General features: G+C 38.8%; 1 protein-coding gene across 1 annotated transcript in view; it reads left to right on the plus strand.

Annotated features, from left to right (window-relative positions):
* Window positions 1–12,307, plus strand: part of btbd11a (BTB (POZ) domain containing 11a) — a gene marked incomplete at both ends in the record, with an annotated part of 190,793 nt that overhangs the window by 135,022 nt on the left and 43,464 nt on the right. Inside the window, one exon of the mRNA XM_080050896.1 lies at window positions 1,225–1,374. Within this exon, the coding sequence (XP_079907022.1) occupies window positions 1,225–1,374 (150 nt within the window). The remainder of the gene's footprint in view (window positions 1–1,224; window positions 1,375–12,307) is intronic.

The following is a 12,307-nucleotide window of genomic DNA, read 5'->3' on the forward strand; positions in this document are numbered from 1 at the left end:
GAAACACTGTATTTTTTTGCAACGATTGCTATTTTTATATAGTTTTTCTTAATACTTTTGTCGACCAGGAACTACTGCTGGCGTAGTAACAACACTACCGCTTTTGTCCAAAGGGGGTGCAAGAATGAACACAAACTGAAAGTTCCTCGGAGCACCTTTAAATGGGTATACTTCTTACTACTTCTTTTCGGATATGTTATATTGGTTAAATATATTGGTATATAATATTATTTTTATTGCTGTTTTCTCACATGTTCAAAATAAACTTAACAAAACCATCTACTTATGTACACATTATCATCTTATCATTGTGAAATAATTCAATGATACACTGCAGGACGTGTGAGCTTCTGAAAGCTTATTCCGGAGGGGGCACAAAAATGTTGAACGTGTAGCAGAGAATAAAAAAATAAAAGACTAAGTTCCTGGATGTTTGGTAATCAGCGTTTTGTTGAATTCCCCTGTGCTGTGTCATTATAAGAATTAGCACTCGACAGGGTGTTGTTTTCCATTCTCAACAACTCAATATCTCATCTATCACAAGGCAGTCTCCGCGCTTAAACAAAGCCAGACAGGAAACAGACCAACAAAAAAGCTCCCACAACACACCTGTGATCACATCACGATGCAAAACTAAAATACACAATTCAACACTTTTTTATGTCCAATGTGGCACTTTTAATTTGAAGGTGTGTGTCGAGTTACAGATTTGGCTAGCAGCCTTATTGGCTCAGTCAGAGTTCAAGCTATGAACTACAAGTCCTGTTAGAAGAAAATTTTGTGAAAACTAAACTAAATCAGCATCCTGTTTATCAAAATATGCTGTCTTTGTTTATGTCCATGATGCCAGCTGTGATGTTTTAATCAGAAACAATGTTTGCTACTAACCTGCGACTCTGTCTCTCCACGTTTAATCATTTAAGCAAATGTTTGCTCACTAACTGCCGATGAGATTTATGTGTTTTTCATCCAGCTTAGCCAACTCTGTATTCAGCGTTCAACTCAAAGTGCTGATTTGTGAGTACTCCTGCTCTGCTAGATATACAAATAAATATATAATTCTATTTACAGTTTGCATTCCCCTGCTTTTTCACAGTTGGTGAAACATTTGACCTCAGCAAAAAACTGAGAGGCAGAAAAGTGCTTTGGATTCAAACTTTTGGGTATTGTAAATCTCTCTCCTGTATTTGACCTTATGGCCCCTTTTCTTCTCTCTGTGTGCAGGTGTGCTGAGCCTGCCCGACAGTCTGAACTTGCACAGGGACACACAGCGCTCAGGGCGGGGTGGAGAATGTCAGGGTTACACCCAGGCCGAGCTCCGCACGTTGGAACAGTCGCTGCTCGCAACACGGGTCGGCAGCATCGCAGAACTGAGTGAGTATTAACTTTAACCATCAGTCACACATGGGTGGTAGGAGAGGCCCACCAATAACCATGTGGTCGCTGGTTTGATCCCCGGAACCGGACAGGGGGTTGTTACTTGTAATATTAGTGGTGGCTGGTATTACATGTACTGAACCCACCATCTCTACCATTGTGTCCTTGAGGAAAGCACTTGACCCCTGAACTGCTCCAGGGGCGCTGTGCTATGGCTGACCCTGCCTTCTGACCCCCTCTGAAGTGTGGTGACTAGAGAGGGGATATGCGAAAAGACGAATTTCAATGTGCCTTGTCTCCAACCTTATTTTTTGCAACAAATATCAAAACAAATATCAACCACTGTCTAGTGTCTTTTAGTGCAGCCTTAAAACCTAACAAATTAAACCCGCCTCTCTCATAACAAGGTGATTCTATTTCAATGCAGTGCAGTTTCCCCCTAGCCTGGCTCCGCCCGCCTACCTACTTCCGCTCAATTTTCATTTCACTTCAGTAGTCAGTCTGGGTGTGCGGTGTATTCATGGGTTCTTGCTCAGGCAGATTTCTGCCGGTCCAATCAGCGAACAGAGCGAGTGGCTGAGAACGATGACGTCGAAGTCGCGCTCGTGTTTCAGTTGAATGCTGCGTTCCTTTATACTCGGAAATCGGAAATTTCCGACTTGGTAGTTCCGAGTTCCGACCTGTCTGTGTTCCAGTGCATCTGCTCGGGAAAGTATGGACGCCTACAACCTTTCTCATCCAAATAACTTAACGTTAGGCTCTAGCAAGTTAATGTTGCCAGGTACGGTAGATCCATAGACTACAATATGTAGTGAAGTCGGAAATTTCCGAGTTCCCTGCACAACTGAAACGCACCGCCAGAAGCCGGCTCATGACATACGTCTGACCAAACGTGATGCGATTGGTTGGCTAATCCAGAGTGGCACTGGGCAGATCCAATTGTTTTAAACTTCAACAGACACCCGCCTCCAAGTGAGTGAACGTTTGCCAATTACAGCACTTCCAGACCTTCTGTACAAATGAAATGAAGTACGATGGTCTGGTAGCACCAGGCTAGTTTCCCCCCTGTTGACGATTTAGTTCTATAAAAAGTTGTGTGAGTCCTATTAAACTTAAAACAGCATTAACATAGTCCAATTACAATAAAATGCATGAAATATTGACCTAAAATATTAGCAACTAACTTGAGGCCACAGCCATTAGCTCTAATGTGATTGATTTGATGAGCACTGTCATGCATAAAAAACTTAACTCAGCATCTGATAATAACATAATACATGCACCAGTAAATGTGATGCCCATTAAAACTGATTTGCTCCTTCGCTCATTTCCATAACTTCTTATTTGCCAAATGGGCCTATTAGTGTGAAGGAATGCACACTCCCTGTCCCTGTGGGGCTGAGGTTACGGCCCCCCACCCACCCCCCTCTCCGCAATCCATCTAGCCCCCCCTGTGACACACTGCCGTCAGGAAGCGTTCCATTCCAGCTGCTGTAACACCTGTTTACGAGTCCCGCCCGGGGGACCTTTAAAAGCCAAGGTCGCCAGCCTTTTAACCTCAACTTGAAAGGGAAAGAGCTCCACCTTTAACTCTGCTACCTCCACCCCTCCGATCCCTCCAACCCTATAGTCCCCTCCACAGTCACACATTAGATCATCCTGGTGTCGCCCCCAGACATCTGCAGCTATGTGTGTGTCCGCCGTGAACACATTTGTCCTGTATGATTTTATTCTGTTTATTTCAAGCCCCTTTACACGCCACCAATTTGCTAGGCGCATCATCGATTTAAGGGAAAGAAATCGTATGGTGTGTTTTCTTGTGAATACCACCAGTGGTTGTTTTGTCACAGCAGTGATTCACGCCTGTAAGCAGCTTGAGCAGCATGCTGTAACCTTACCATCTCTTTTTTTGGGGGACAACAAAATGCACAAGAGACAATGTATATACAGTACATGATAAAAACAGGTTAGTTTAACTTGACTTCTTATTGTATTTGTATTGTATGTAACTTAATTAGCTTGAGAGGTGCTCACAAGATTTGATGCCATAGTGACCTTGACATTTTGACCTCCAAAATGTAATCAGTTTTATCCTTGAGTGGAAGTTGACATTTGTGGAAACTTGGGCCGGACAGACAGACCTATGTAGAGACAGACTGACTGACAGACAGACAGACAGACGGACAGACAACCTGAAAACATAATGCATAAGTGTAAAGTAAAAGCTATAAAGCAGTGCCTTAAATTAAATTACTTTAATTAATACCCTACAAGTCGTATGGACATACTTCACATTAACATTGAACATGGCAGTGTCAATAATATATCCCTCAATATATTAAAACATGGCATTGAAGTTGAAAAAAATAGCTGAAGTTGAGGTAAGATTATAGGATACATTTGGAGTTGTCTTCATGTCTATCTTGTGAATATCAGTCCAATATATTAACTGTCTGTTTGAGCTTCACTTTGGTCCCTGACAACTTTCCTGAGGGAAATATCCTGTTCTTAAGCAGCTTAACGCTCCACTATGTTCACGTTGAAAATCATCAGCATCACTATATGGCAGACGTAGTGATAACCGCTCACCCAAAGCATCATTAGAATTCATGAAACAGAATGTCACACACTTGGATTGGAAGGCATAAAATCACAGGGCAGACTGCTGTTCTATTACTGCTTAACGCACCGTGAGTTTGGCCCACTCCCTCCTAACGCCTCAGCTGGGCTTACACACTCCAGGGTGGGCCAGTCTCAAGCTGCCAGGGGTTGACATGTGGCCAGTAATACAGTCCATGCCAACAGTCTCTTTTCCCTTTTAGTGGATTTCTCTGGATTCTGTCTGCTGCATGATTTACTCCTCATGTTGTTTTATGTGAACAGCTTGATCGACAGTACTGTGTGCAAATCACTGAATAAGTGTGTGTGTGTGTGTGTCAAGAGTGTGAAGCCGCTCATCAGTGTGTATGGTGATTGCATTAAAGCTGTGACTTTTACCATAGGCTACCATCTGCCTCAGACTAGAAACTTAAAGGAACAGATTTGGTACAACTTTTGCATAATTTCAGATACTTTTTTATTTGGCCTGCAGACTTTCAGTTAGTTTATCAAAGGTGCAAAAGCCCGCAAGGCAAGTTTGCTTGTTGATTAAAGTATATCTTGTGCGGGATAAGCCTTTCTGAATTAAGTATACATGTAATGAATCTAAAGGATTAGTCCTATCAAAGGACCGAAACCAACTCTGAAATAATTGATCTTGTCTGTAGATGTAAAGCCAGAGAAGGAGTAACATGTTGCTAGGTTGGGTGTTTCATGTGACATGTATCGTGTTGGGCTTTAAAGCTATAGTGCGTAACTTCTGTTGCCCCCATAAGGAATTCTGAGGAATTGCAACAACATTGTAGGGCCCATCTACATGAGGTAAGCTTTCAGTGATTGCGCATGGTTTTCGATACCTTCTGCTGTACGTCCAGGTTTTTTTCTTAGCAGTAGAATCCTCAACTGAAACATTTGGGCACTTATGTTTAACTTTTATTCAAAGTGTTTCCTGTTAACAGTAAACAGTGGCATTACATACATTAAAATAACACGATCAAGAGGAAAAACATGATGTAGTCATTTAACAAATTTAACAAGGTATACAGTGTTTTGCAGATTATTCCCTGAGTATTTTCCTGTAACTTCAACCAGCTGAATCGGGCAGGTGATGAATGAGCCGGAGCAGCAGGTGTATGATTTATGAGTCGGAAATTGTCTCTAATTAGAGAGTTGTTTATGAATACATTCCACTGCTAATCACAGCTGTAGAGGGTGTAGTGCGCTTTTATGTTTTATGTAGAAATGTGTCTATGCCAACATATTGCAAAAGAACCAAAAAAAAACGTGAAAATTATTATTTGAAATAAAATAAAATTAATATGTTTTCAAAATACATTTCAAATGAGTCCCAGCAGATTGAGTTGGCCACAAATAGCAGAAGGCTGAAGCTGCGCCGAATTATAAAAAAAAAATTAAAACAATTAAATGTTTGTCTTGGATAAAACAAATAAAAGAACATTTCGCTCTGGTTCCAAAGGCCAGGCGCACATCTCAGTCATCTGCTAATGCACTGTGTTTATTTTTACTATTTTGAGAAAGACATTCACAAGTTTGAAGTAAAGAAACCAGCTTTGTCTTTTGTCCTTGCATTTCTTTTTAACTTAATCAGATTTAATTAATTTGTACTAAACATTTTTTTTGCATATCTTCAAATGTTGTGTAGATTAGTTTTGTCAACAAATCAATTACACCATCACTTACGCTAATGTGTTTATAGATTTATAACAATCTAGCAAATAACATCCTACAATGAAATTAGTCATCATGTTTTATAAATGAATGGCAGTAAAATAGCATGTAGTTCAAATTGATAGAAACCTTATTTAGATATAATTATGCTGTCTCTATGTTTTCTGAAAAGAGCCCTGTCCTTATTGCCATAATCATCTCCGCAGTTCAATTCTAGCATCTTTTCAGATCAATATTTACTGTAAACAAAGCAACGCATCGACATCTTAACCCTTTTTCCCACAGGCATAGATACATATGCAGTATTTCTCCACCAATCAGAGAAGGGTGTTAGCCTATACATATCCTGAGAGGCAAAACCCAGGGCAAATGCAAGTTTTGAAGCACTCACTTCTGCTCGTAAAGCTCAAAGCTATAAGTGCACAGGAATCATTCATAATTTAATTAGATGGGCCTATCGACATGTCAGCTGCCCTCTTCTCTCTGGACAGCTGGACAGTACAATTTTAATGAGTACATATTATACCGAAACTGTAAAAAATGTGAGTATGACTTATGCTTATTATGGTCCCATAGCCGCAGTGCTGCCAATGTCAGACTGGCAATAATTAAAGTGGTTTTCATTGTAAGTGGCGGAGTCGGTCGTGCCCACGCAGTCGAGGGATTCACCGGAAACCAAGCGGAGTATCATTCATTAAATATTATGTAACTGATACTTTGGCCTCTGTGTTTAGTGTGCTTTCTTTTCACACTTAGTTCATGCAAAATACATTGGATTCAGCCTTTTTTCATTTTATAAATAAAAAAATACTATGTACAGGTCTTACAATTAATTTTTTGGCAGGTTTTTAAGAGGAAAATGTATCATACGTACATCAGACAATTAACAACATCAGATTCAGATTATTAAAAAAAACTACTGTTGAGATAATGGCTGTTAAAGATGGTTGTATAGTAGAAATAAACAGACGCAACCAGACTAGGTTTAGTAGGATAAGCACCTAGATGTAAATGTTGGACCTTTTATTTATACTAGTATAAAAGAAGACATGTTATGGAAGCAGAAACCACAAAATTGACCAAAGCTTGAAAAAAACAATGTAGTTCATTCAGAATCCAAGTGCTCCCGTTTTCGTATTTTTCATAAATCAGGTTCCTGCCAACTTGTGAGAATGAGCAGATTTCCCCGATGTATAGCGCCTTCCAATGTATAACAGAGAAGAGGCTGATGCCAGTAATCTCGGAGCCGGCCTGTTTGATTAATGGCAATTACACTAATCTTTATAATAAGAAATAATGTGGGTAATGATAGGTTAATGTACAAACGCTACACACACAACACCTTTCCCATATATAGCAGTTAAGACCTGGCTGGAACAAAACAATGCCAGAAAGCAGAAGCTCTTTCTCCATATAAAGCATTTCAAATCTGCTTGGTACACACAAACACATTTTAAATTGTTTAAATTGGAATCAATTCGAAGCTATTATCTCAATTTCTGAACGATAAATATACTCAATTGAAAGAATAGCGACCAAACAGAGACGACTGTGAGGACAATTTCACACCCGACTTGTTTGGTAATTAATGCATAATAGATGAGACAGTAAAAGACCAGCATACTGTATACCACTATATATCCATAATTCCATTCTCTAGAGGTAAGTAAGTAAGTACATATTTTATTTATATAGCACTTTTGTATAAACAGCATAAACAGATGTTACAAAGTGCTTTATATGGAACACAAGCATTTAAAAAAGATAAAAAAGAAATAATAGTAAATATAATGCAAAACACATTACAACATAAAGTGGAGGGGACAAAACAGCAGTATGTAAAAATGAGGAACACATCACAATAAAAGGACCAGAATAGACGGACAGAATAATCCACAATATACATAATACAAAAAAATTACAATAAACGTAGTTTTTTAGGGAGCCTTTTGAAACAGTCCACAGGTGGAAAAATAAGTATTTTATTTTCTTAGATTACCGTTTGTCTTACTGTTCATCTACTGTTATTCACTCAGTGTTTTGTGTCTTTGTCCGAGTGTGGAGAGAGCAGAAATCGCCCATGGCAGATTTGGGCAGTTGATTGTCCGTGTGTGTGTGTGTGTTTGCACTTTTTCCTCATCTCTCATGACACACTGCCATGACGGATAATTTCTTTCACTGTTTTTTCGTGTGCTGCAGTGTGTGTGTGTGTGTGTGTGTGTGGTGTATATATAGAATCCATAGGTGCCGAAACTGACACATTGCTAGCAGGTGTGACAGAGAAAAAACTTTCATTTGTCAGCGTGGGTCATAGAGCAGCCACTGGGCAAATAAACAGCGTAACGTAATACTGAGGCCTCTAACAATGGGGCCCTCCATTCCTCAAGATGGGCGTGCCTACACCACAGACCATGGCAGGAACTTCTATAATTCTTATGATTTTCATGAGATCAAACCCCAAATGTTATGCTATTTATGGTTTTATGTTTGACATTTTTTTTAACTGTATACCGAGTTTTCATTGTCAGTGGTGGAGTCTGCCATTCTTGCCTGGACTAGCAAAACATATTTTATTTTTCACAAAATTCAACAAAATAAACTGACTCCCATATGTTTTAGAGGCATTTTGAGAGTTGAAGGAATATTTTGATTGAATACCAAGATAATATCATGATTTTCAATCATTTTGTTTATATTAAGCTTATTGTGTCATGAAATTCCATAGTATAATTTTTATATTGCCCAATGCTTAGTCCCGCTGTTGTGTACAATATAAAATGATCATCATGGTTGCAATTGAACATCTTCTATATTAAAACAATGCAGGTACTATATGGACTCACTGCATTGGTATTCCAGTGGTTCCACAGTACTATTAGTTTGATTCTGGCCATGCAGCGACCATTGTCATTTCCCCATCTCTTTCCCCATGTACCTTAACCCCTAACCCTGCCTCTGAACTATCTAATAAAGTGTGAAAATTCCCCAGAAAATATAATTAAAAAGACTAGTGCAGGTTTATTTGGCTACAGTGTACAGACAGATACAACTGCTCTGCACCAAATATTCCGCTTATTTCACACAAAGAAAGAATAGCTGCTCTAGGACTGTTGATATTAATCTTTTTTTCCTGTTACCACAGTAACCAGGATAAAAAAAATATACCACAACTTTAGGCTACATTAACCAACATTAGTAATTTTGTCTCATTTTCATTTGACACAACTAAAAGTTTTATGATGAGACCATGTTGTTTTTTATCACAGGCCGTGCTGTTCGCCGCTTTAAGCATTCGGGCATCGCTGGCTCTGTGTGAAAGCGTACTGACAATAGCCAGCTTGAAGAATGAGTCATGGTGTATTTCTACTGTGCATAGGCAGAGAGAGAGGAGAGGAGAGGCGCTTATTCTTCAGGGCTGAGTGGCTTTCACAAATTGAGGAATCCCTCTTTCCCCTCTGCAGTGTGCTGGTTTGAATGGGGACACAGAAGTGCACAGGGATGGGATGTTTTTCTCATTTTTTTTCCCCCAGGAAGTGATTGCTTATTGAATATCTGTCCAACTGTGATTCTAGCTGGCGTGTACATGAATCCTGCTTATGCTTTTTTCTTTTTTTTGCAACCATAAGCTCCAAATACTTATCCATAAGAAATCCATATTCTTATGATAAATTATTCTTAAAAAAAAGAAGATACCGTTCCTATTCCCCTTTTTTTACAATGTGGATTTTCAGCCAGGTTTCATTAATGTAAATCCTTTTTAATGCCGTGATTGAGACGATATACCTTCACTTCTTCATCTCTGCTACATTATCCCACACATGAGAGAGTGCTATAGCTTTGCACACATACAGATACAGGGGGAGAGATTCAAAAGGAAGGGACGTGTGTTGCATTTCATCTCGAGACCTATCCGTGCTATTCTCATTTTTCATTATATTAGAGTTAAAATACTTTCGCCTACACGGCCATGCATCATCTTTTTTTCTAATCTCTCTCTAGTCTCTGACCCATTTTCTCGGCACACAGGTGAAGGAAGAGAAAAATGTGTCAGTCGCACGTATTTTCTCTCACGCTGATAAAAGCTCATGAAAATATCCTGTCATTAAAGAGTGTGATGCAGTTTGAAATTGCATTTTTCAGTTTTGTTTGAAAAATAAATCTGCAAATTTTACCCCATGTTTGACCACTGAAGGCGAGACACTCCAGATGAATAGGGTCAAATATTTATTTTAGATATTATCATGAAACTTCGCCAGTTGATTACTTAGTTATTTTTTATATCAAAAACGTATAACGTTTCCTAAACATATAATAAACGTTTAGATAATTATGCAAATTTGGTAACTCTTTATTCAGGGCTGTACGCTTATTTTTTTAGGTGGTAGCACTGGTGCTAGCAAGCAAAAAAATTCAGTAGCACAAAAATAAATTTGGTAGCACACAAAGTATGATCGAAAACTTGCATAAGCTTAACCCTTGCATTTCACTGTAATTACCTTTGAGCCTGTCATCTTGGTCTCATTTGAGATTCTCAATTAATATTATATCCTAGTGTGTGCAGTAATAATTGTAGAAGAATGAATAGGGGTGCACTGATTGTAATTTAGACAAAAGAATCTAACCTGCCAATTGCAATTTTTTGCTGATTCAGAATTATTTTTCCCCATAAAAATATAAAAATAATATATATATCTATATATGTTTTGTATATTATACATATAATTATTATATTAATAATAATATTTTTTTTTAGAACATGTCCTTGTTAATTAAAACCAAACTTTAAAACATTAAACATAGCCTATTAAATAAATAAGTATACATATTGGTACAATTTAGGATATAGGTTGTTGTGAATGTGTTGGAAGTTGTTCTTCAGTGGCTTATTTCAAACTTTGTTTTTAGACTACTGTTGACTTTTTTTTCTCTGCAGCTGAATGAGTTGCCGTTCAAGCTAGAGCACTGCAGGGCTGTGAAGCGCTAACTTCCTGTTCGTACGGGCTTCAAAATAAAAGTCAACTCACATTTTGCTAGTAACAGGCTTTTAACGTGAAGGCGCACAGGAAATGTTCTGTTTGCACACGCGCTAACTTAACTGCGGTAATCTCCTTCCGGTTATTACTGTTGGTGAAGTTTTTATACGATAGAATCGCTGCACGAGCACAGATCCCGAGGACACATATCTTTCACCAGCCAAGGTGAAGGGTGGACTCAATAATTTACTTGCCTCTAAGCAGTGTTGTGCATCTCTCCTCTGTGTTTCAAAGACAGCCTCTCCTCATTATCAACTAGCACTAGTGCGAATGGACTTGTATTCATCATCGCACGTGATCAATTTCAGTAGCAAATGCGATCAAAACTGTCGCACTGTACAGCCCTGTCTTTATTACTTGAAATTAAATGCTAGCGACAAAAATAAAAAATAAAACGTGCTTTGGATATCTAATCAGCTAATTATTTAGACATGGCCGAGCTGTTAGTTACGTGGTGCGGCTTAAAAAAAATCAATTGATAAATTGTTGACTTAGATGGATGAGGTTTAGCTCATTCAGTCATTGGAACAGGGTTGCGGCCATATTCCTTCTTATCTGTCTCCCAGCACCTTTAGGAGGACAGCAGGGGCATACTGACACAAACAAACCTCCTCAAAATCCTCCACACACACACACGCACGCACGCATGCGCACACACACACACACACACAGACACACACACACACACCTGTTCACGGCAGAGACACAAGCCTTAAGATGTTGTTGGTTGTTGCTGCTGCATGCTGCAGTAATTACGTGAGTTTGGATTCATTATTGTGTAATGGTTTTAAGTCCCTCGATACCTGCCATGGGATCTCGCTCAGGGCTGCAGGGATTAGAATATCGATTTTGAAAAGCTGTGTGTGTGTGTGTGTGTGTGTGTGTGTGTGGAATAATTTTTCAAAAGGTAAAAGATGTAAGAACCACATGTTGTGATAAGTGACTGAGACACTGTAGGGCTCTTTCTCAATTGGCTTTCTTCTGTTTGTGACGTTTAATGGCCTGTGACTCATGAGCACATCTCAAGGTCACAACATCCAGGTTGTGTTTTGTTTCTAATAAAGTGCATTACTGTAGTTTCAGAGTCTTTGCCAAAAAAAAAACACGACACTGCAGGTGAATAGGGTAAAATATGTAACTTAAAAATATTATCATGAAATGTTGCCACTTAATAATGTTCCATCTGTAATAACCTTCAGAATAGTGCTAAGAATGATCATGGGACGTTTAGTTGATCTAAGTGCATTAGAAGTGGAGTATTGGAAAAAATATAACAACACTGTATGTGCATGGTTAAGCATCAGTTGCTCCGAGGAAATTTCAGTTTTTGTTCATTCTTGCAACCCCTCTGGACAAAAGCGGTAGTGTTTTTACTACGCCAGTTGTTGCACCTGGGTAAGCTCACACCCTGAGCAAAGGCATGAAGAAACACTCTATAAAAATAGCATTCTTTGCACTGATGGTCTCGTTTGCTGTTACATGTTATTTATGATCATCAGAGGAAAAATTAGACTGTTTCAGAAATACAGTATTTAAAAGTTCCTCTTAGCACCTTTAAGTCTATATGTGTCTCCTCTGTTTCTCCTTGACCATGTGGGAAAAAATATTTC

The sequence above is a fragment of the Ammodytes marinus genome, assembly GCF_949987685.1.
Source record: "Ammodytes marinus genome assembly, chromosome: 22".
Lineage (NCBI taxonomy): Eukaryota > Metazoa > Chordata > Actinopteri > Uranoscopiformes > Ammodytidae > Ammodytes > Ammodytes marinus.